Genomic DNA, 26,657 nt, shown 5'->3' with positions numbered 1-26,657 from the left:
TTTTAAATAGTTTTTAACACTGTAAATTGGTTTTTTGTTTTTGTTTTACACTAATGTAATTTTAGCTATATTAATTGTTACAGTAGGTTCATTATGCATTGTGTGTACTGACTTTTAATAATTTAGTTTTTTTGCAATGGTGATTGTTTTTGTGTTTTTTTGTGTGTGGACCCCAGGAAGACTAGCTGGTTGCTATCTCACCAGCTAATGGGGATCCCTAATAAAATAAAATCAAATCAAAATAGACTCCAGAATGGTAAAAAGAAGACAAAAGAACAAGTAAATCTCGCCGTGGAAAAGGTACGCTCTCAAGAGAGACGAGTCGAGATAACATGTTGTTTTTCCACACACACCCATAATAACAACCTTCCTGTGTTTATACCAAACGCATCTCTTTTGAGCGTGTACATTTTCTTTTACAAGAAAAATAAAACTTGATTGTGTCGATGGATTCATAAAAAAAAAAAACGGATGATTCATTCGGGCTTATCTCCAGAACTAGGCGGCAGTGGGACAGACACTGTGGGGAGGCAGTGGGACAGACACTGTGGGGAGGCAGTGGGACAGACACTGTGGGGGCCAAACCACAACGCTCAACTCACCATGGTAGTTTCTGCTATTGAACCAAAGCTGTTGATAAATATGTTGCAGGTGACATTAACGGGTGGCCCTGCAGGTGGACAGATAAACACATTGGACACATTGGACACATTGGACACATTGGACAGGGCAGAGACCAAGCAGAAAATATTGCATGTTAACATTTACAGCGGGGACCTGTGAAATGGAATGAGGTGAACAAGCACAAGTCAAGGAATATACTCCATACATGAGTCTGTGTGGTATTCCTCATGGCATACAATGCAAATAAATAAAAACATGAATAAATACATAAATCATCATTTTCATTTTCATCTTATGATGAGCGGCAGTGGCTCTCAGGAGGTTGTCTGGTAATTGTAAGGTTTTCCCAGTTTGATTCCCGGCGCTCCTCCTGGCAGCGTGTCAAAGTGTCCTTGAGCAAGAAGACACTTACTGCTCCCGATGAGCAGGTCGGCACCTTGCATGGTCGCCTCCACCATCTGTGTGTGAATGTGTGAGTGAATGGGTGAATGTGAGGCATTGGAAAGCGCGTTGGATAAAAGAGTCATATAAATGCAGTCCATTTCCTATATTTGCCATTTTATGATGCATCTTAAAATTGTATTTTTAGATACGAAGCTCCTCTTAGATGGGGCCAAGTCTAGTTGAATGAGAGGATCTGGACCGTTTGCTATCTACAAGGAAAGTTCTTGCATGTTTGCTGACTACCCCCCCCCCCCCCCCCCCCCCCCCCTATTATGCAAGGGCCCTGTGAGTTTGGCGGAATTTACACCCACCCTTGGCGATTCTGATTGGTTTAAGAAATACAAGCAAACTAGTGCAGAACGATAATGGGTTCTGCCAGACCTTTCTCCAGCACTAACGTACATGTAGTGTTGAGAGAGAGGTCTGGCTATGCGAGACTATACTCACCCACTCACTCATCATGATTAGCCATTCTGCCCCTAGTGGTGGCTCACGAGCACGGCACTTTGCTTCACCTCTTTGACACTTTATGTTGTCGTTCTTGAGACAAGTGACACAACGCTGCTGTCGGGACAAAACCTCATAACTCCAAAAACCCAACTTTTCAGCAGATGAAAAAAACTAACACAGATTTGAGGGTGAATAGAGTTAAGAGGTTTAGACAGATGATCGGTTTAATGCTTTCCCATTGTTTAAACTTTGTAAAACCCACACACACATATGGAGGATGATCTATGGAGTTGATTTATATAATAATAAAAAAAATTCAAAAAATGGAGTTATGAGGTTTTGTCCCGACAGCAGCGACAAGCAACATTATCAAACAAGCAACAATGTTACATTGTATGCAACAATGCACATTACTGTCACTTTGCACTCTGGTTAGATGCCAACTTAATTTCGTTTGTACTCTACCTGTGCTGTGCAATGACAATAACATTTAATCTAATCTAATCTAAACACTAAGTGGAGTGATCTGCCTAGTTCTTAGAATAATAATGATGGAGGATGGCTTCCCCCATTACCACTGGGAGACTAAATATCATCGTTTCCCAGTGCTGAATAACTCCTGCGAGAACGTTGGGGCTGTGACCCATTCTCTTCTTATCAAAGAGGACTGACAGATAAAAATATATATATATATATATAAATAAAATAAATTATATATAAAATATTAAAATAATGTAAGTGAGGGCGGCTAGGTGGTGTAGTGGGCAAGGCGCTCGCCACCAACGCTGGAGACGCTGGGTTCGAGCCCAGCTCTCTGCGTTGCTACCAGCTTGGCTGGTCGCTCATACTAACACAATTGGCAGTGTTAGGGGTGGGAAAGCTGGTGGGTGGGTCCTGGTCGTTGTAAACAGCGACTCCTACAGTTCGGTCGGGGCACCTGCACAGCGAGGGAAGGATCTGGAGGCAGGTAGTGTGACCTTCCACACGTTACACTCTCCCAGTGAGAGTCTGCGCTGCCAGGCTGGCTGCCGGCTGGCTGCACATGTGTCGGAGGAAAGCATGTGACAGTCTCAGGCCTCCCGGACCAACAGTAGGGGGGGAGTCAGTGCGCAACAACCAGGAATGGGGTTGGGAATTGGCATAACGACTAACAGTGGGATGGGAGAAAAATCGGAAAAAGGAGGGGGGAAAAAAGATAATAAAAAAATAATAATAATGTAAGTGCTCCTGAAATGGCATTAAGAAACACATTTTGCTTCTGTGATATGATGCATTTGTGAATGAAACAGGTTGGTTGGTGGGACTTGGCACCTGGCACCTTATCAAAGATAAGAGCGAAATGGAGTGTGCGAGTAGTTTTATAGCCTCCACTTAATCGTGAGGTTGAATGGGAAGAACGTTTTACATGGTCAGAAGTGGGAGCGGGTTTATTTTCATATCGATGATCATATTTCATCAGGTGTACTATTTATGTCTGCCCCCAAGGCGCAGGATGGGTGACTGATACAATTATGCCACTTTCTAGGAATAGGGAACAATGTAATTCGGAGATAAAGATTCAAAAGATGCCTTTTTTTTCTTTTTGTGGGCATTCGTAGCTGTGTACATCTTTTCACATGAGGTAACAAGACAAGACCAGGGATATAGCTACTGTAGTGGAGGGGAAACTCACCTTAAAAACTAAGGTTACCCACCTTTTTGTGAGTCTACGCACCTGTGAAGCCAGGGACAGATTAGGTTGGAAAAAATTGTCCTGTGTCTTTTGACGCAGACCGGCCCCACAACCAGCCCAGGGATACTCCAGCGCCCCCCCCCCCCCCCCCCCCCCCCCCGTCGACACACAGACAAACACACCAAACCTTAATTCCACCACTTATAGGCTAAGCATAATGGATGGATACTCTAGGCCAGTGGTACTCAGACTTGGCCAACTCAGGAGCCACATTACAAAAACACCCCGTTCCTCAACCAAGGCTACTAATAGGCGATTTTACAAGCTCTGAAAAAGCAGGATCATGTACTGCATGCTGTAGCGTACGGTTACTGTGGGGTACAGTGGAGCAGTGGTTGGAACCCTGGCGGGGGGGCCTTTCTGTGTGGAGTTTGCATGTTCTCCCTGTGTTCGCGTGTGTTTCCTCAGGGTATTCCGGGTTCCTCCCACACCATCAAAAGATTATGCACGATATGCATGTTAAGATAGGTCAAATGCAGAGAACAAATTCCCCCGAGCAAATAATAAAGTACAACTTACTTACTTAATGAAATGTATTTACCAGTACCATGGCAACCTTAACTATTGATAATTATATTGTCTTTTATACCTATTCTTATGTCTGCAATTTATGCATTTTCTTATTCTGTCAATCTGTGTGCTGATTTATGCCCATGTTAATTTTATACTATATAGATAGTTATTCATGTTTATTGTTATATTGTAGAAATGTGTGCATTGAAATGTCTGTAAAGTCTTGACGACATTGAAAATGAGGGTGACCTCAATTGTCTTTTCCGGTATAAATAAAGGTTGATGATGATTGATACATATGGCGAAATAAAAAAAGCATTATATAAATATTGTCATCAATGGCTTCCCCTGGCAATTCAAATGTCTCAAGGGTCCCTGTAGTAGCTTAGGCTACACACAGCCCATCAGCACAAAGTCCTTTGATGTAGTAAAGTCCAAAACAACTGTAGTCAAATAAACAACCATAGAAATAGAATAATGTAGTAGAGGCTACAGGCAGCCTGATTACCACAAAGTCCATAACTGCAACTTTAGATCATCTCTCCCCCAGGTGGGAGAACTGGAGGGAGACAGAAAGAAGGGGAGGCACAGAACACACACACACACACACACACACACACACACACACACACACACACACACACACACACACACACACACACACACACACACACACACACACACACACACACACACACACACACACACACACACACACACACACACACACACACACACACACACACACACACACACACACACACACACACACAGAGGGAGAGAGTGGTAGAGCTAAAGATAGACACATACAGAGGGTGATGGGGGGAGAGAGAGGCTATAGAGAGAGACACACACATGCACAAACACACACACACACAAACACGCACGCACGCACGCACACACACACACACACACACACACACACACACACACACACACACACACACACACACACACACACACACACACACACACACACACACACACACACACACACACACACACACACACACACACACACACACACACACACAGAGGGAGAAAATGGTGGGGGGATAGAGAAAGATGCATACAGATGTAAAGGATGACTTTTTCTTGTTATTTCTCCTGCTACAGCAAAGTCAGTAGGTGTCGTTACTGGATGTCGGGTGTTTTCACCAAGTTGATTCAAATTCAAATCTTTGAATGTCCTGTAGCTTACTCTTCTTCATAGTACTTGCGTTTTTATCATATATTTGAGCCATTTTTGCTTCATGTTAGCTTTCCACTGATGTGTGCGCACAGGTACAGAGCGTAACTGCACCTAGGTCAATGGTCAATGGTTAAGTAACTAATGGGAAATTTACTTTTTATGGATTATCACTCCTGGAAAATGTTTACTACTCAAAATCTTTTGAAATACCTGTTCAAAAGATTTTCTACAAATCTAAATAGGAGACAATTTAAAGAGCCGCAACATAGTCCTATAGCCAGGAGGGTGTGGGCTGACGACGCAGTCACTCTCAGTCACTCTCTTGTTTGTGTATCATGGACAGCTCAACCGGCCCACAGAGCGACTGGCCCCACCTGGATTTCTCCAATCCTGCAGGGGTGTCAAACTCATTTTCACAGAGGGCCACATCAGCATTATGGTTGCCCTCAAAGGGCCAAAGACCGTATAAATGTTAATGTAATGTAAAATAAATGTAGCTACACATTTACATATTGTTAAACATGGTGTTTCTGTATTTATTACTTATTCAAGTTATACATATTGCATATTCATTTGCATAAATGTAAAAATATGTTAGCTTATGTTATTTTAACAAATAATTTTAGTTTATCAGAACCCCATATTACTCCACCAATCAATGATCAAACCATTCAAGTAAATAACAAAGAAGAATATCATCAAATACAAGCTATGACATTAAGTTTGTTCAAAACCTTTTTGTCACAGTCAAGAGGGGCAGAACTAACAACTGTGAGCTGCAAAGAACACGTGGGACAGATGTAGCAGATTTTACAAAAACAAATGGCTGCACACAACCTTGCAGAGGCCATACATCCAACTAATGGAAGATAGTTTAATTAACTTTAATTAACAGATTGCAGAATGGGTACAGTACAGTACAGCTCAATACACACAATTGTTAAGGGGATGCAGACCAGAGAAAGACTTTCGACTTGTTTACATCAGGGTCCCCCATTTTCAATTCGTAATGAAATTGCTATTATGTGTCTGCATGAACACACAACTGTAACTGTACTCAAAAATAACAAAATAAGGGTTGTCTCAGTTCACAACTATATTGGTCAAGTTTTGGGTGGGACTTGTTTGCGTCCCTACAGCTTTTTATTCAATTGAGCGAGATGCTCGGTTATGTCACACAGCCAGTTTGCATCTGACAGTTCAGACAATATTTCTTCAACCCTTTGTTACCTATTCCGCCTGGATCTTTTTTGTATTTTGGGCTGTAAAATTGTCAAAGAATGTCTGAGGAGTAAGTGCTTTTGGCTTTTTTCCTTTGTTACCTCAGATGTTCAACATACATGTATGTGTAAGAATGTGTAATAACTAAGGCTGTCAAAGTTAAAGCTTTATTAACGCATTAACCCACAATTATTTTAACACTGCTATTTTTTAACCCAATATTAATGTAATCTTTTTTTTTTTTTTTTACCTGAGCTCTTGGGGGGCCACATCAAATGACGTGGCAGGCCGGATTTGGCCCGCGGGCCGTGAGTTTGACACCTATGCTCTACAGTTTAAAGACCATTTAAATCTTCATGATTGAAATTCATAGCATAGATTACAGCAACTAGGCCTATCATATTGATGCAAGTTACATGCAAATGGGGTAATTAATACAGTAATAATACACAATACAACGATATACAATTATGTATGTAGTATATCATATAATATGACCTAACTGTTCTTTTGGAATTTCAATAATATTCAGAATTTGTAAATTGAGTTGTGGTGGGGCTGCTGCTAAAAACACGATACGTGATCTTGCTGGAAGGACTGTAGTTAAAAGGCAGGTAAACCCTGCAGACACAATATACTGTGATAAATCATTCTTTCTTCCATTTCAATATGTCCTCACACATATTTTGCTATCTGCCCCCCCCCCCCCCCTCAATCACACCCTGAGTCACACAGACACAGAGAGAGACACCACACATGCATGAACATGAGAGCACACACGCACGCACGCACACACACACATACACACACACACACACACAGATACAGTACATACAGATGCACACGCATACAGTACACACGCACACACACAGAATGAATCTCTCACACACAAGCATACATGTCTTAGACAAACACACCCACACCCCCACACACACACAGAATAAATGAATCTCTCTCACACACAAACACACACACACATCTTAGACAAACACACACACATACAGTACACACACATACACACACAGATAAATTAGTTGATGAATTATATGGTAAATTAATGATACATGATATCAGGTCTTTATAATCTCCACCCCGGGTTGTCATGAGTAGAACAGCAGTGTTCTCTACCAGGCGTGCTGTATGGGCAGCAGTGTTGGCGCTCTTTTAGTGAGTGACCGCTGTACCCATCACAGCCACATCACATCCTTTTCTCCTGTAGTTACAGTAAGTGAAGTAGTAAGCACGGTCACTGCCCTTCAACTGTGCTTTCCTCATCAATATTGCATGGGACTCGGTATTAATATTTGCCTCGGTTTGTTTGTCGGGCAGCTGCGTTTAGCGGTGGTAGCGGGGAAATGAAACAGTTTCTTTCCCACTCCAAACTCAGTGTACCTGAAAGAGCAACCAACACATTCCGCTTCCTGTCTATCCTCTCCTCGTGTCTATGCTGCAATTGGGTTCTACACACCACCATGCCATCTAAACGTTCTAATCGTAACAGAATGACCCAGCCAACCAAGAACCCAGCAGATAAGAGCGGAGATGGGGTGAGCGACGCACTCTTCATTTTGGGTGCCACGGTCTTGGGTGCCGACCAAGCTGCCGCTCGGGGTCTGGAATCATGGGAGGGAAGTTGCCTGGCCCGCAGGGGAACTCCCGGCAAGGGACGGGGTTCCCGACGTCACAGCCCCAGGGGGAGACGGGGTTCCCGAGGCCACAAGTCCACTTCATCGCCCTGGTCGGGGTCTCCTACTCCCGAGGAGGTTTCGGCTAACGTTCCCACGCTCTGGGACTACTTTCGATCCCACATCACCGGGGTGTTGTCTGCCCGGAGAGCTGCGCCGGACCCCACTGCCGGAAGGACCCCAGTCGGGGGTCCTACACCAGGTCCTACCCCTGGGTTATCGTCTCCACCCCCCCCCCCCCCCCCTGCTCCAGTCTCCCTCGCTCCTCTCATCTCTCATCGACCCCCCCCCCCCCCCCCCCCGGCCCAATTCCCACTGGTCCTGTTCCTCGACCCCCCTTCCCCCAGCCCCTCTTCGCCGGTGCTGCATCCCACACTCCCACCCTGCCCGTTCCCGGGTGGCCATTGAGGGGGGGGGGGGTACTGTAACGTTCCCCCTGGTCCGGCTTCACAACTCCCATCTGTCCATGGATAATTCCCACTCCTGAACTATGTCTTTCAACCACCAGGTTGTCTTGTATTTATTAATTTCCTGTCTGTCATCACCAATCTGTTGTTTGTTCATCTGTTGTCTGTGCTGTGCCCCATTGTCTAATCTAGTTTTGTCTCCCTTGTGTCTGTATCTATGTGCTGTTTGGTCTTGTCATGTTTCAGTATATTAACCCTGTTATGTTTTCTGTTTAGTTGTTCCACCCAGCTGTGTCTAATTTACCAATCACCCTCATGTCTCTAATTAGTCTGTGTATTTAAGTGTTGTCTGCCCAGCATTCCTTGCTGGGTCATTACTTCTGTTTCCTGTTTCACTGTCGTTAGTACTCTTTAGTGTTGTGCTTATCTATTTTTTGAGACTACAGTCTCTCTTTTCTTTTCCCTTTTTCAAAGTGTTTCTTTTCGTATTATGCTCCGTGTGTCACAATAAAGTGCACGTTATTGTGAAAGAGCAACCAACGCATTCCGCCTCCTGTCTATCCTCTTCTTGTGTCTATGCTGCAATTGGGTTCTACACACCACCATGCCATCTAAACGTTCTAATCGTAACACAGATGGTATAAATGAGGCATTCAAGGAATACTATATGAAATTATATACTTCAGAATGTGAGTCAAATACTTAAAAAATGGAGGAGTTCTTCACTGATTTAAATCTTCCTACTATCAAGGGGAATGAAATGTCAGTTTTAGAGGCTCCCATTTCAGAAAAGGAGATACAGCAAGCCTTAAAGGAACTATCTTCAGGGAAATCTCCTGGTGCAGATGGTTTTAGTATTGAATTTTACAAGCACTTTCAAAGTACATTATCTCCTCTTCTCTGTAAGTTATTTAATGACATTATAGAGCACCAGGAAATGCAAATATTTAAGGGGAGACCACCCACCTAAAATAAAATTTTCCTGATTTTGGGGCAATTTTGAGATTTTTGTATAATGTTGCCCCTTTGCATGTCTTCTTTCAAACTAGTGACAAGAAAACGTAAAAAAAACACATTTAGTTTCTTATTTTGCTTCATTTTGCATGATTGCATCCATAAATGTGCACATATTGAATGGGGAAGTGCCTCATTTGCATATATAAACATAAAATTCAGAAAACTTGCAATATATTTAGTCTTAGTTTATATGTACATAACAAACTGGGAAAGTTTCATAGTGATATCTATTCAAATATTTGTTTAGCCTATTATGGGGTACAGTTCGGTTGTGTTGTTTGTTACTACACTGTTACTACTACTACATCATTATTATTATGTTATTATGTTATTCAGTTATCAGGCATGTGTTTAGGTTGTCTATTACTAATGGTTTGATTGGGTGTTGTGTTTGTAAATAGCGGTTTACAAAAAAAAAAAAAGTATGGCATTTTACAATACAGAACTTTGAAGGCGTTTTCCCAAAGGGTAGACATGTACCATTTCCCTAGCTTCTACACACACCAAACGTTCCACCTTTATTCATATCATGCTTCTTTGTGCCAAAGGGTTTGTTGATATGTTACATGTATAGCCTGATTTACAGACAATACAAAACTTTAAAGGCGTTTGTCTCAAAAGGAGATTTTATGAGTTTGTATTACACATAAAACAAGAAATCTCAATTTCTCTAGTACCTCCACACACCAAACTGGCCACGTTTCCTCCTATCCATATACCACAACTTTCTGTTAGAGGATTTCTTTTGATATATCACTCATCCAGATTTTTTTTTAATTTTATTAAAAGAAAATGTATGACTAGGGGGACATAAAAGGTCATAAATCCCTGTTCGGGTGGCATATCAAAAAATCCTCTAACAAAACGTTTGTTTTTTAATGTAGTAACATGAAAAACCATGAGAAAATATCTATATATCATCCATTTTTGCACAATTTTGCTTGGGGTAACATGCAAAAAGGGCCCATTTTGAATAGACCACGCTCCTTTTTGGGTAATAAAATGATGCAACCAAAAAAAACGTTATACATCTTTTTTCTTTTTTTGACTATTCTAAACAATTAAGATGTTTGCAAATAATAATAATAATAATGGATTGGATTTATATAGCGCTCTTCTCTGACTGACTGTTGCTCTGACTCAGAGCGCTTCACAGAGTCCATTATTCGTTCATACACAGTCATACCGGTGGTGGTAAGCTACAATTGCAGCCAGAGCTGCCCTGAGGCAGACTCACGGAAGCGTGGCGAATAATCATCACCTACGGCCCCTCCGACCACCACCAACATTCATTCACATGCATACACATTCATACGAGGCAAGTAGGTTAAGTGTCTTGCCCAAGGACACAACGGCAATGGGATGGACATGGGCTTGAGCTGGATTCGAACCACCAACCCTTCGATCATTGGACGCCCCGCTCTACCCCTGAGCCACGCCGCCCCACAATGATTTCATCCTTTATAATTTTTTTCCCTATCTAGGGGGGTGGTCTCTCCCTTAATTATTGCCAAAGTCTGGGAAGGATATTTTATAAATTAATAGTTGGTGTCCCATCAGCATCCTTAATACTGATTATAAGGTTTAGCTATTAAGGTTATCCAAGGTTCTTCCTTCTTTGATTAATCTAGACCAGACTGGATTTGTTCAGGGGCGTTTATCATCCAGTAACATAACACGACTGTATCACATTGTTTATAAAGCAAACTCTCTCTGTGTCACTGGATGCAGAGAAAAGCTTTTGTCAGGATGGAATGGCTCTTTTCTTTACACTGTCTAAATATGGCTTTTGTCACAATATTTTAAATGGGGTCAAATCATATAATGGTGCTATGTCTTCTGTAAAAACGAATGGTATTTTGTCTGAATCCTTTTGTCTTACTCCGGGTTGTCCTGTTTCACAAATACTCTTTGTTTTAGCCCTGGAGCCTCAGGCTATACGCAGCAACATATAAAAATATAAGGCATCGAAATAGGAGGTTATGAATTCAAAGTTAGTCTATAAGCAGATGACAACATTAACTAAACCTATGCAATCTATTCCATCAGTGCTAAGGCTTATCAATACATTCAGTAACATTTCTGAGTATAAAGTCAACTGGAGTAAATGTGAGGCAATACCTCTTGATTGCAATACCTTTTCTACTGACTTGGGCAATGCACCGTTCAAGTGGAAACCTAATGGAATTAAATACGTGGGTATTATAATCAAAGCTCCTTTTTCCAAAATCTATGAATTGAATGCCCCAGGTCTATTAAGGAAAATAAGAGATGATGGTCTTCTTTGCCAATGTCTCTGTGTGTAACGGAGGTACCGCGTGTCTATCCACAGTCACGATGGACAGTGTAGTGAAGTGACTGTGGACGTTAAGCGGCCCTGCAAGTAAACTCACTCCCCAGAGGCGTCCAGACACATTACCAGGAAGTGAGTTCACCTCTTGGTCTAGTGGTCTGTGATGCCGCCCGCGGCGCGGGAGACCGGGGTTCAACTCCCACTCAGGGCGATCCCTTAACACATTCTGTGCCACGCAGTTTGCCCATCTTATACCACTCTCTGCCAGTGCTGTAAGCCTATGGAGTCGCTCACCTTCTTTGCAGGGCTATAACTTTTTAAATATTATAGCTATATCGACATTACTATGGCCCATTCAACATCGGGTATCTATCGTTCTGGATGTGGGAACGTTATATTTTTCCATTCATACATTGTCGTGTTAGTACCGTCGTGAATATAAGTATGTTTTTAGAGTGTATAGCAGTAATTCCTAGAACGCAAGTTATAGGCCCAGACGCATATTACACATAATCGATTGGCGTTTCGTTCCTATACACGCAATATTAAAAAATGTAAATGCATGCTCGGTATACATTATGCTCCATCATGCGTGAAGGAAAGGGGGGGGGGGGTCGTTTATGATTCCTTGATTGTCAGTAACGGCTTTCCTTAGTACGACATCATACATTGATCAGATGGATTGCAATGAAATAAATGGACAATCGAGCTGGAATTAACATTAGATTACTCTTACCTGTGGCCGATGAGTCCGGAGAAAAAAAATTCCAATTATTTGATTTAGATCTGCTAGATCCATTTTCCGTTTGTATGACGCAATAAACGCCGAAAGCATATTGATTCTGGCATCTCGAAGGCGATCCCATGCACTCGAGTGTTTGTCTTGATCAACATAACAAGATAGCTCTGCCGGAGGATTTCCCCCGATGCACAGAGCGCCACATCCGATTTAGAGTGGAGTGCAACTCATCCGAAATCCACCAGGCGGCGGTATTGAGGCGTTGCAATATCAGACAGGGTCCAGCTGGCTCCCGGAGCCTTCCTGGATGAATTATGAATGCCAATAGCGAATAAAGGAAATAACTGTTATGGTTTGACACCGACCCCAAACGCTAACGACACAAGAGAGTAGGATTCAGAGTTGCCAAATACGAGGGCTTGTTTATTTGATATATGAATAAGTGAAACAGGGAAAGCAGGTCAACAAGAACAGGTACAATGAACAAGGGGCAAAGTTCTGCTGCTCTGCAGCTTCTCCCGGAAGGGTAGTCTTGGGAAGCAGGAGCAGACCTCTGTACCGCTCTGCAGACTCTCACGGCGGACCTCTCAGATGTTGTGCAAGACCGAGAGAGGGAGAGAGGGAACGGGTCAGTGACAGAGCAGACTTGAAAACGAGCTGGAGGACAGGGTGTTATATTCTTCGTGTTAAACAACACAGTGATGTGCAATCATCCAAAAACAGCCCAAGTGAAATATCTTCATGTAAGCACACAGTGAGCAAAAATCCAAACACCGTCCAAATGTGAAATACTATCTTCGTGTAAACACACAGTGAGCAAAAATCCAAACACAGTCCAAATGTGAAACAATATCTTTGTGTAAATACACAGTGAGCAAAAATCCAAACACAGTCCAAATGTGAAATAATATCTTCGTGTAAATACACAGTGGGAGGTGGAAGATCCCAAAATATTATTCCATAAAGGAAAGGGCAAAACGATAAAGGCTGGGTGAGTGACTGTCTGACAAAAAGGTGGTAGACTTCAGTGTAAAGGTTACACACGAAAATCGGAAATAGGTCAAGACAGTCAATCTAGAAAAACTCACCCAGACGAGCTGCGTAAAAGGAACAGGAACAAAGTGGAGGCGAGCGCGCGCCACGGAGCAGGTAACCAAGCGAAGGCTTCTAGGAATTTCCTGGAGATTAGCACAGTGAAACAGAAGCAACGGGGAAAAACATCCAGCGACAAATCAAGACGAACCAACAACTTAGGGTGGGGAAAACGGGGTATAAATAATGAGGGATCGATTGATTGAAAGGCAGTGACAGCTGGGGAATGTGATTGAAAAGCGTGGGGAAGTGAGGGAACCAATCAGCGACGTCTCAGATGACGTCAGCGGGGAGAAACGTGTGAACGAGGGAATTGAAATACTAGACAGAAAAAATGAATGAAAACAAAGCGAGGGTGGTTAAAGGAACAGAACGAGTGAGAAGGCAAGGACAGAAACCTCACAGTACCCCCCCCTCAACGGGAGCCGCCCGGCGACCAGGCCGACCCGGCTCGTCAGGATGGGCCCGATGGAAGTCGGTGATTAAGCCGGGATCCACGATGAGCTGCCGGGAGACCCAGCTACGCTCCTCAGGGCCGTAACCCTCCCAGTCCACCAGGTATTGGAATCCCCGGCCCCGCCGACGAACGCCCATCAACCGGCGGACCTGCCACTGGGGGTGACCATCCACTAGCACAGGAGGCGGTGGATCAGGAGCCGGAGGCATAAGGGGACTGAGGGAGACGGGCTTAACCCGGGAGACATGGAACACGGGGCGGATGTGCATGGATGCAGGAAGCTTCAGGCGCAGGGCCGCCGGACTGAGTACCTTCAGGACCTCGAAAGGTCCGACGAAACGGGGTTTGAGCCTCCTGGCCGAGGACCGTAGCGGGAGGTCCCTTGCGGAGAGCCACACCCTCTGCCCAGGGCGGTAAGTCGGCGCAGGAACCCGGCGCCGGTCGGCACCACGACAGGCGCGCTCAGACGTCTGGAGCAGCGGACCAATCATCACAGTACTTCAAGAAGCCCGTGGTGGGGAAAGAGCCAAACCTTACAGCACCCGGCGACCCACACGGCCCCGGCCTGCCCGGACGGGACCCAAGGAAGCCGGCGATCAGGGGCACTGGAGAGGGGGACAAAGACAGAGGCCCGGAGAGGGGGACCGGAGACGTGGACAGAGGACCGGCGAGGGAGGCCGGAGACGGGGACTGGGACCCGACAGCGGAGGCCGGGCACAGGGACAGAGAACCGGCGAGGGAGGCCGGAGACGAGGACTGGGACCCGGTGAGGGGGCTGGACGGCACCCGAAGACACCGGGCACGACAGGAGGGGCTCCACCCCTTGATGGCACCGGAGGACCAGGCGATGTGGGGCTCGTGCAGCGCGAGCCAGGGCCTGCCCAGGACCACAGGGACAAGAGGAGAGCTGGTGACGAAAAACTGGAGCCTCTCAACGTGGTCACCAGCAACGGTGAGAAGGACTGGACAGGTGCGTTGAGTGACGTCAGCCAGGCGGCGATGATCCATTGCGAAGACCTCCAAGGGCCTCTCGAGGTCCTCAAGCGGAATGCCGGCCCGGGTGGCAAACCCAACGTCCATGAAACTCCCCTCAGCACCAGAGTCCATGAGTGCACCCACCGTCGCCCGCTGGTCCGCCCAGGCTAGGGTGACGTCCGCCAGACGGTTGGGTGGTGCACGGGTGGGTATGGACGAGAGGTCCGGAGGCGACTCACCAGCGGGCCTCCGGGGCGGGGGACAGGAAAGACGGCTCACCAGGATCTCCCGGGGTCTTGGCGAGCCTGGTCCTCTTGGCCGGGCACGGCAATTGGAGACACGGTGTCCATCCCGGCCACAGTAGAGGCAACGGCCGGAGAAGAGCCTGGACTCCCGCTCGGCCGGGCTAAGGCGGTTGCGTCCCAGCTGCATGGGTTCCTCCTTGGTCACGGCTCGGGAGGGAACAAACCCATCAGTCACGGAGGGGGCAGGACGGACAGCACTGTAGAGGCGGCCGCTGGGAAAGGGAGCCCCTGAGCGGCGGTCGACGGCACAGTCGTAAGGCCGGCGAGGCGGAAAGACCTGAGCCCTGGACTCCCTGAACACCCCCTCGGGGTCGTAGTACTCGGGGGGTACGTCTGGGGTAAAGAAAACCTCCTCGAGGTCGTGGTCCTCGGGGGGTACGTCTGGGGTACCGAAATCCTCCTCGAGGTCGTGGTCCTCGGGGGGTGCGTCTGGGGGTCCCCGTCGGGTTCCCTCACGTCTTCTCTCCTGGAGGCGTCCGTCGACGCGGATGGCGAGGCTGAACAGGTCCTCGAGGGAACCAGGTTCCTCCTGGGTCGCGAGCTGGTCCCTGACTGCGTCACAGAGCCCCCTCATGAAGGTTAGGCGAAGAGCAGGTTCGTTCCATCCACTCTCCACCGCCGCCAGTCGAAACTCCATGACATAGTCCGTCACCCTGCCGCTCCCCTGTCGGAAGGTCCCCAACCGGGCTCCAGGGTCCAGACCTCGGGCTGGATGGTGGAACACTCTGCGGAGCTCCGCCACGAAGTCTGGGTAGGAGAACAAAAAATCTGCCTCCATTGCCCAGGAGGAAGTGACCCACTGGGCAGCATGGCCTGAAAGTAGGTTGGTTATATAAGCCACTTGGGACCCACGAGCAGAAAAACGGCTTGGTTGATGACGGAAAACCAACTCACATTGCATGATGAATGTGGCACACTCCTCGGGATTACCGTCGAACAGCCGTGGGACGGAGAGAAGGGGTTCCCGAGATGCGAGATCTGCTGGGGCTGCGGGGAATGTTCCTGAAGGGTGTGAGAGGTGAAAGGCATTAACGGTGTCGCCCAGCGAGTGAAGCTGAGCGAGAATGTCGGACTGTTGTCCCGCCAAAGCGGCCATTGAACCTTGAACAAGCAGGACCTGCTCTCGGAGTCCCTGTACAGCAGCTGCAGCCGCATCCAGCTGTAGGGCGTGTTCCTTGGCTGACTCTAACTGGACTGCCGCTGCTGTGCTGACTCTCTTGCGGGCGCAGACTGCGCAGGCCAGTACGAACCCCTTGACGTCGTTCCTCATGGTGGGCCACCAGAATCGACGAGCCAGGAGGGAGAACGTGCGATGAACGCCCGGGTGGCAGGCGAACCGGCTGGTATGGCCCCACTGGAGGACCCGGGACCGGACTGAGTTGGGGACAAAGAGACGGTTAACAGGTACATGGCCTGGAGCGCGATGGAAGCGTAGGGCACGCCTTACCACCCCCTCGATGCCCAAGGTGACTACTCTCTCTGTGTCGGCTGGGGTCGTCATTGGTTGGTTCGTAATGTTATGGTTTGACACCGACCCCAAACGCTAACGACACAAGAGAGTAGGATTCAGAGTTGCCAAATACGAGGGCTTGTTTATTTGATATATGAATAAGTGAAACAGGGAAAGCAGGTCAACAAGAACAGGTACAATGAACAAGGGGCAAAGTTCTGCTGCTCTGCAGCTTCTCCCGGAAGGGTAGTCTTGGGAAGCAGGAGCAGACCTCTGTACCGCTCTGCAGACTCTCACGGCGGACCTCTCAGATGTTGTGCAAGACCGAGAGAGGGAGAGAGGGAACGGGTCAGTGACAGAGCAGACTTGAAAACGAGCTGGAGGACAGGGTGTTATATTCTTCGTGTTAAACAACACAGTGATGTGCAATCATCCAAAAACAGCCCAAGTGAAATATCTTCATGTAAGCACACAGTGAGCAAAAATCCAAACACCGTCCAAATGTGAAATACTATCTTCGTGTAAACACACAGTGAGCAAAAATCCAAACACAGTCCAAATGTGAAACAATATCTTCGTGTAAATACACAGTGAGCAAAAATCCAAACACAGTCCAAATGTGAAATAATATCTTCGTGTAAATACACAGTGGGAGGTGGAAGATCCCAAAATATTATTCCATAAAGGAAAGGGCAAAACGATAAAGGCTGGGTGAGTGACTGTCTGACAAAAAGGTGGTAGACTTCAGTGTAAAGGTTACACACGAAAATCGGAAATAGGTCAAGACAGTCAATCTAGAAAAACTCACCCAGACGAGCTGCGTAAAAGGAACAGGAACAAAGTGGAGGCGAGCGCGCGCCACGGAGCAGGTAACCAAGCGAAGGCTTCTAGGAATTTCCTGGAGATTAGCACAGTGAAACAGAAGCAACGGGGAAAAACATCCAGCGACAAATCAAGACGAACCAACAACTTAGGGTGGGGAAAACGGGGTATAAATAATGAGGGATCGATTGATTGAAAGGCAGTGACAGCTGGGGAATGTGATTGAAAAGCGTGGGGAAGTGAGGGAACCAATCAGCGACGTCTCAGATGACGTCAGCGGGGAGAAACGTGTGAACGAGGGAATTGAAATACTAGACAGAAAAAATGAATGAAAACAAAGCGAGGGTGGTTAAAGGAACAGAACGAGTGAGAAGGCAAGGACAGAAACCTCACAATAACGATCATAAAAACGAGTAAACTCGTTGTTGGCGTTATTAGATTGGCGGGCAATACGAGTAAACTCGTTTTTGGCGCAGGATGTGTTAACAGGGGTCGAATCGAAAACACAACGCAGAGCAATACGACACCGGTTACACATGGTGCCGTGACCCGGATGCCCTGGGTGGAGTGAGTTTAGGGGGGTGAGTGTAACGGAGGTACCGCGTGTCTATCCACAGTCACGATGGACAGTGTAGTGAAGTGACTGTGGACGTTAAGCAGTACTGCAAGTAAACTCACTCCCCAGAGGCGTCCAGACACATTACCAAGAAGTGAATTCACCTCTTGGTCTAGTGGTCTGTGATGCCGTCCGCGGCGCGGGAGACCGGAGTTCAACTCCCACTCCGGGCGATCCCTTAACACATCAGGCGCCATAAACGTCGTACAACGTGTTTCAAGGTCATGCGAATTCTGCCAAACCACGGCGTACGACGTTATTGAGATCATATTTCATTTTTTCGCCATGGTATTCATAATTCCCTCACACCGGAAATGGATCTCTGGTGATCTCTGTGCATCTAGGAAATGCGTCCGGCACTCACATATTGTTGCGGGACTCTAGACACACATCCGTGTATATGGATCGCTGCCATAACTCAATAATCGATATGATTTGGGCGTTTATTATTATTATTATACAAACCGGAAATGGATCTAGTAGATCGCCGTCAAATAAGTGGGATCTTTTTCCTCCAGTCTCATCGGCGAACGGTAAGAGGACAGTAACGTTACTTTCAGCGTGTTTGTTTATTATTATTAATGCAAACTGCTCTGATCAATATATCACCCATACTACATAAAGCATTTACTGACGATCACGGAATTATAAACGACCCCCCCCCCCCGTTCATCCGCGCATGATGAGTCATAACGTTTAGGATCATGTACAGTTGACATTTTTAATATAGCGTGTATCGGCAACAATCGGCAGTTGATAATCTATATATGCGTTTATGCCTATAACTCACGTTCTAGGAATTACTGCAGAAAACGATAAAAACATATTTATATTCTAGACGGTATTTTCGTATGAATCTATGAATGGAAAAGTATAACGTTCCTACATCCTGAACGATAGATAATCGATGTTGAATGGGCCATAGTAATGTCAATTTAGCAATACAATTTAAAAAGTTATAGCCCTGCAAAGAAGGTGAACATCTCCATAGGCTTAGAGTGGTGGCAGAGAGTGGTATGAGACGGGCAAACTCCGTGGCAGTTAATGTGTTAACACTAGCACAGCCGACAACGGGTCAAATGACCCCTAGGCATTTTCAATAAATGGATCCTCGTCACTCGGTCGAGCTCCAGCTCTGTCACTCAATGACTTTTCCTAAAAGTACCCATTTTATCTGGCACGGTTTCTGAAATTTCAAAATGACTTCAGGAAAATTTTATTAGAACGTTATTCCACATATATATGGAATATATGTGGAAAGTCACATCACTTTGCGAGCGTATAGCGCAGGGGTGGCCAACCCATGGCTCGCGAGCCACATGTGGCTCTTTGCCCGTCAATGTGTGGCTCTTCCATCCAAAAAAATTTAAATAAAAAATTACAATATTTTTATTTATTATAATTTTTTTTTTCATATATATATTTTTTGTCACTCAAACCGGTGGTAAACCTCATATTCTTATATTCAGAGGTAATTATATAGTTTACACTGTTTATTTTTCTCATATTTCTCATATAAGCTGTCGGGTCATCTGACCCGCTCCGGCGGGAATCAGTGGCATTTTCTCCATGGCTGTGCTAGTGTTAACAGTGGTTGAATCGAAAACACAACGCAGAGCAATACGACACCAGTTACATGTGCAGTAGGGCTGGGGTGCTGAAATATTCTCCCATGATTATCATTCCTCAGCCATACCCATACAGTTTCCATCAAGCTGGTTTAAGGAGCTAAAATAATTTTTGTGGTCTAATAAGAAACCTAAAATAAGCCTAAAGAAACTTTCAGCATCGGAATACACCATCTCGGAGCTCATCCGTAAAGCCAAAACCACCACCTGCCAGCTTGATCCTCATCCCACCACCCTCGTCAAAGCCCGTCTGCCATCCATTTCACCCATAATCACAGACGTAATTCCTCCCTCACCTCTGGAACCGTACCCCCACTCTCACTCAAACTGGCTGCAATCACTCCCATTCTCAAAAAAAACGTTCAATCTGGTTTCCGCCCATAGCACAGTACTGAAACAGCCCAGGTTAAAATCACCAACTGACGTGCAGCTGACTCTGGACTTCTCACCAGCCTCATCCTCCTTGACCTCACCACTGCATTTTACACCATCTCCCATCCACTACTCCTGGACCGCTTGGCTGGCATTGGGATCACTGGTGTCACATTCTCCTGGTTCACACATCATACCTCACTGACAGACAACAGTTTCCCTGGGCACAATCCTCCGTCACCATGGCGTCCATTTCCACTGCTATTCCGATGATACACACAGGTCTACATCTCCTCCAAACCCACCACTGCCCTTCCCCCCCGCCTCCCTCACCACCTGCCTTGAGGACATCAGAAGCTGGATGAGCAGAAATGTCCTGAAATTAAATGGCAGCAAAACTGAGGCCCTGCTCACCGGCTCCAAATCCACCCTCACCCAGTTCCAAACATCACCATCGACGGCTTCCCTGTGCCCTCCTCTACCAGAGTTAAAAGCCTTGGTGTCACTCTGGACGGTTCCCTCTCATTTGTACCACACAAAACATCACCCGGACTGCTTTTTTTCCACCTCTGTAACATCTCCAGACTCCGCTCCATCTCTGTCCCAATCTAGCACTCAAACCCTGGTCCACTCGTTCGTCACATCCCGGATCGTCTACTGCAATGCTATCCTCACTGGCCTTCACATCAAATTCCTCAACAGACTCCAAATGATCCAGAACTCTGCTGGCAGGATCATCACCCGCACCAACTCATCCGACCACATCACCCCCGTTCTCATTCAACTACACTGGCTCACTGTGCACTAGCGGATTGATTAAAAAACATTCTACTCACCTTCAAAGCCCTCCATAATCTAGCCCCCCATCTACATCACTGACCTCCTCCAGGAGTACACCCCCTCCCGCACCCTCCGCTCATCCTCTACTGAACTTCTATCCATCCCCAGCTCACGCCTCAGCACCATGGGTGCTCAAGCTTTCAGCTGCTCAGTTCCCAGACTCTGGAACTCCCTGCCCCCACATGTCCAACAGTCTGTCTCCATATTATCAACATTCAACTAAACTCCATATCAACTAAAAACGTCACTGTTTTTTATTCTTCCTGTTGTTTGTTTTGTTTTTAACTCTGACGTGCCAAGTTCACTGTTTTTTTTACTTTGACTGTCTTGTTTTGTTTTTATGCCCTGTAAGGTGACCTTGGGTTCTTTGAAAGGCGCCTCCAAATAAAATGTATTATTATTAGGGCTGTCAGTTTATCACGTTAATTAGATTAATTAGAATAATTTTTTTTTAAATGGTCCATTTGCATGTTCTTGGTATCTGATTCTAGGGACATCTATGGATCTCAGGGAATGTATTCCCAGTGTCAGAAATACTGTGTCTGTTACTAGGCTTGAGCCAATTCTAATGAACCAAATGAGAATATCAATTCAATTCTTAAAAAAAAAAAACACAATGCTAAAATTGACCAGACCTGAAAAATCTAAGCAAATTAATAAAGGGAAGATGATTAAACAGAAGGTTTTGTAGATACAGTACTGAATTCTGCCATCCGGACACATGCAATTTGAAATATGATTATAGAATATAAAATATCAGGCCTAAAATGGTTATGCGATTAAAATGTGATTAATTAGAATAATTAATTACAAATCCTGTAATTAATTAGATAATTTTTTTTAATCGCCTGACAGCACTAATTATTATACTATTATTATTTCAATGCAGAGACTTAAGGTGTAGTTCTAGTGTTGTTCACAATTTGTAAGTCGCTTTGGATAAAAGCGTCAGCTAAATAACTAAAGGTAAATGTTAATGATAATGTCTCAGACAAATGTTAGCATGGCTGCGGTAAAAGAGGCACCCTGATGCATTGCCTGTGGGAACGTCCTGCAGTGAACTCCCTCTGGTCAGGGGTGACAGAGGCCCTCACAGAGATCCTCCAGGTTGATGTTCCTAAATGTCCTGCAGTGAACTCCCTCTAGTCAGGGGTGACAGAGGCCCTCACAGAGATCCTCCAGGTTGATGTTCCTAAATGTCCTGCAGTGAACTCCCTCTGGTCAGGGGTGACAGACAGAGGCCCTCACAGAGATCCTCCAGGTTGATGTTCCTAAATGTCCTGCAGTGAACTCCCTCTGGTCAGGGGTGACAGAGGCCCTCACAGAGATCCTCCAGGTTGATGTTCCTAAATGTCCTGCAGTGAACTCCCTCTAGTCAGGGGTGACAGAGGCCCTCACAGAGATCCTCCAGGTTGATGTTCCTAAATGTCCTGCAGTGAACTCCCTCTGGTCAGGGGTGACAGACAGAGGCCCTCACAGAGATCCTCCAGGTTGATGTTCCTAAATGTCCTGCAGTGAACTCCCTCTGGTCAGGGGTGACAGAGGCCCTCACAGAGATCCTCCAGGTTGATGTTCCTAAATGTCCTGCAGTGAACTCCCTCTGGTCAGGGGTGACAGAGGCCCTCACAGAGATCCTCCAGGTTGATGTTCCTAAATGTCCTGCAGTGAACTCCCTCTGGTCAGGGGTTACAGAGGCCCTCAGACAGATCCCCCAGGTTGATATCCCTAAATGTCCTATTCTGTGTATACTAGGAGATACATTAGATGGGTTATCAGCTAGGGAAATGAGAGTTGTTGTAACATTGGGTCATCTTGCTGCTAGACATAAAATTGGTATGAACTGGAAGATAAGAACTCCAACCTGTTTTAGCCTGAGCAGTTGGTTGGAAGAGCTTATTGACTTAATAGTGATGGAAAGAGCTGCTGCCACACTACGGCACCTGGATCCAGGCCTAGAGGGCTTGTGGGATAAAATAAGGTCTTATTTGAACTCCTTACCAGACTATGTGTAATGTATAATATGCGTGTGTACAGGATCCAGCTCCTTTTGTCCATCGACCAAATCGCTGGTGAATGTTCCAATTTTGTCACTCTGTACATTGTCATTGACTAGTGAGTGGATCGAACCTACTAGCCACTTGCATATTTTCCCACCATTCAGCTGGTGGCTGGTGTTAATTTTATGCCCTGCTTGTGTATAATATGATGAACTAACAAATAAGCTCTTTTTGGATCTCTTGTCGAAAACATACTTTAAGTATTTATTGACCCCCTTCCCCATACATCTTCCTGTTTGCTTTTGTGCACATCTGTTGTTCTGTGTTCTTTTGTATGTCATTTGTGTTTGTAAATGTATTGTTTGTTATTATGTGCTTGTATTGTATTGTTTGTTATTATGTGTTTGTATTGCTTTGTTTGGTATATGTGTTTGTATTGTATTGTGAATCTGTGTTGAATGTCCGGTCTGTAAACTACAAAGGAAAATACAAATAAAATAAAATAATAATAATAATAATAATAAAATCGGAAGTAAAAAGACGTACGATCAAACCAGTGTGCTTATCATTTTGAGAATTCAACATTCTAATGATGATGTAACAATTTAATTAGGGTTATTCCTAGAATAGAATTCTAAGGAAATGTTTGAAATATATAAAAATAGAAAGCCTCACACTTCAAAGGGTTAGTCATGCTTCTCTATCTGGTATTCACTCTCTGACCTGCCGTTCTATGGAAGACGCTGATCAATCTGTGTGCATGTTTGTGTCTCCATCCCCAGTATATACCTGCTGCACGCCCCCAGTCCCACAGCGTCCCAGCCTATACCCACCTGACCTCAGCCCAGAAGCAGGAAGGAGCCGGGGGCCTAGAAGACCCCCTAGTGTGGCTCTCCTGTGCATCGCTCAGCTCCGTCTCAGTGACAGATGCTGAGTCTCTCTCCCCGGCATCACAACACAACAACAGAGGCAGCCTGAAGCTTAGCTAGGGGGGGGGGGGCATCAATCATTCGGCCTGTCACGGTGATACCCTGGTCTGTTTTCCCAGTGCTATAATCTGCAAACTAAGAGTTGGTTGTCATTATGTCCAAGTATTTTCTTTCTTGTTTTTGTTTTTGTTACATTGTTATCGTGGTGGGGGGGTAATTTACTGTATTCGACAGAGCGGGGGAATACTTGATGTGTGGGGTTGTGATGGTGGGGGTGTTTCTGGTCTATTTTTCTCAGGATTAGCCTTAGTCCCTGATCTGATTGATTCCGGATGATGATCATATCACTGTCCACAGCCATGACTGATAATAACCGTGCTTATGGCAGCCGTGGCTGTTTTTGTGAATGTTCTATACATTTCTCATAGTCGTATGTTATTGACAAGTGCTGTGATGGAGTTGAGAATGGATGAACATCACCACTTGATTGATCAATAGTGTAACAAATATCTACCTGAGGCATGTCTGGTGTAACGTTCTGCCCCCCCCCCCCCCCCCCTGGGGAGGGATGGGGAGGGATGAATCAAAGAAAAACAAACCTTTAAAATTCGGTCTTATTCGTGCATCATAACCAGATGTCCGACCCATTAGAGAGTCCAGAAAGTCTGAAGGAGACATGGAGGAGGATATGGGCTCTTGCTCCTTGGCGTCCACAACCCTGAAACAGACACGTCGAGAGAGAGAGAGGGGGGAGAGAGAGAGAGATAGAGATATACTGTAGATCACCTGTTCAGACACCATCAAAAATAGCATCTCTAACAGATGAAACAGTAAAAACTTGTTTGGCCCTGGTAGTGTGCAAATATACGAGACAATTAAATACACCAGTGGAGTCAGGGACGTGCACAGGACTTTAGAGGGGCAGGTGCTCAAAGGTTGAAAAAGGCACTACACTTGTGTGTATATATTAACCGAGCGCGCATAGCGCGAAAGCGCGATTTTTAAGGGCCCTTTTCGGGCGTGGGGCCCCCTTTTTATGCTTTTTGGGGGGTTTTAGTGATCAAATATTGAATATTGAACTATAATAATCAGTGCAGGAGCTCACTTATCCTTGAAAGACACTTTTATCACTGACTTAAAAGGCCCATACATCTCCATAAATGTTCAGGGGGGAGGGAATAAGTGCTTACCCTACAGACCCCAAGAAGTGCTGTATATTCTGTATTGTTTAATATAAATGCATTTTTTATTCCAATCCCAATTTGTATTTGAGATTCCCAAATCCCATCGGACTTGACTTCTTCGTGTCCCTCAATGAGTGTAATACCAGCATTCAACTGTATGCGCCACAGCGGTTTCTATCATCATCATCATCACCACCCACGCTATGCATAAAATATATAGGTCCGCGAAGAGGCACGCTGAGGAGGCCGTGCAAACTGCAATGGAATATGGGGCATCTCTCTCTCTTTACCTAATATTTTGATTCTATCCTGAATTTTTCAGTTGGAAGGGCAGTCTATATGTGTAACGGTAAAAAAAAAAAAAAAAAAAAAAATCTTTCAAAAAGGGCACTTTTTTGATGAGGCTAAAAAAGGCAGGTGCTCAAGCACCCCTTGGCCTCTATGTGTGCAAGTGCCTGAGTGGAGTGATGGACACACTTTGGAATTCTGGATTTAGCGTTGAGTGCACCCAACACCTAGAGCTAGAGATAAAGGTAGGCTACTGGTATCATGGTTGCGATGTCTGTATGGTGCGATCTTCTCTCATACGAGTACGACACCCACTAAGAAAATGATCCATATAAAAGAAGCAGGCCAACATTCATTGATGAAAAGCGATTTTTGGTCGATTGGTCAAGTTCATGTATATGGCCTAATCTGAAGTGTATAACTGGAGAAATAGTTTAACAACTTTGAAGCTGAAAAAGGTGCGTATTTGAATTAATGTATATTAATTCCGCATGTATATTTCCCTCCCACCCACCCACCCCCTCCTAATGTACAGTCCCCTCCCCATCATATGTATATACTCTGTCAGGATCTAGGGGTAACAGTACTGTATATTTGAATACCGCTTATGTCACAAATGTATCAGTACCAAATACCTATATGTCCCTATGCCATAAATGTCATGTGTGTTGTGTATGTCATAAATGTATCAGTACTAAATACCTGTATGTCCCTATGCCATAAATGTCATGTGTGTTGTGTATGTCATAAATGTCTATATGAATTGAAAATGGGGGACCCTGATGGAAACAAGACAAACGTCTTTCTCAGGTCTGCATCCCCTTAACAATTGTATGTATTGAGCCGTACTGTATTGTACCCATTCTGCAATCTGTTAAATAAAGTTTTCATTCGTTCATTCATTCATGGTATCTCTATGGTGGTAAAGAAGCGCATTTCTTAAACTTTGGGCAAATCAACAGTAGGTCTAAACAATTGAAGTTATTTTGACCAGAGGATTAAAAAACAACAACCAAAGAAACAAAAAAACACCAAAGCCTACCTGAAGTCGCTGATCTCCATTAAACATGCAAATAAAGCTGTCAAGACTTTTATAAAGGGGCGATTCATTCCTCTTGGTTTTCTCTTACGCTGACTTTTTCATTTCTTCCATATGTTTACGTCGGTCAAACACATAATCCAAACGGGAATGGCTTTCCTTCTGACCAAGTCGTGGATGTTTGGGTTTTCTCGTGGCACACAAAACGCGAGCTCGGACATTCCAGTATGTCGCCAAAGATCATAGTTTAGTTTCGGGAAACTCAAATTCCCAGCTGCAAATGTCTCGCGGAGAATATATGAATAAACATCAGTCGTGACGGTAAAACGTCGAGAGGGAGAGAATC

General features: G+C 45.2%; 1 protein-coding gene across 1 annotated transcript in view; it reads right to left on the bottom strand.

Annotated features, from left to right (window-relative positions):
* Positions 1 to 26,382, bottom strand: part of glra2 (glycine receptor, alpha 2) — a gene marked incomplete at both ends in the record, with an annotated part of 66,963 nt that extends 40,581 nt beyond the window's left edge. The window contains 3 exons of the mRNA XM_084310927.1: positions 603 to 670; positions 24,400 to 24,518; positions 26,315 to 26,382. Of these exons, the coding sequence (XP_084167053.1) occupies positions 603 to 670; positions 24,400 to 24,518; positions 26,315 to 26,382 (255 nt within the window). The remainder of the gene's footprint in view (positions 1 to 602; positions 671 to 24,399; positions 24,519 to 26,314) is intronic.
* Between the last annotated feature and the right edge of the window lie 275 nt (positions 26,383 to 26,657).

Source organism: Notolepis coatsorum, assembly GCF_963971535.1.
Source record: "Notolepis coatsorum genome assembly, chromosome: 3".
Taxonomy (NCBI): Eukaryota; Metazoa; Chordata; class Actinopteri; order Aulopiformes; family Paralepididae; genus Notolepis; species Notolepis coatsorum.
This window is presented reverse-complemented; position numbering and strand designations above follow the sequence as displayed.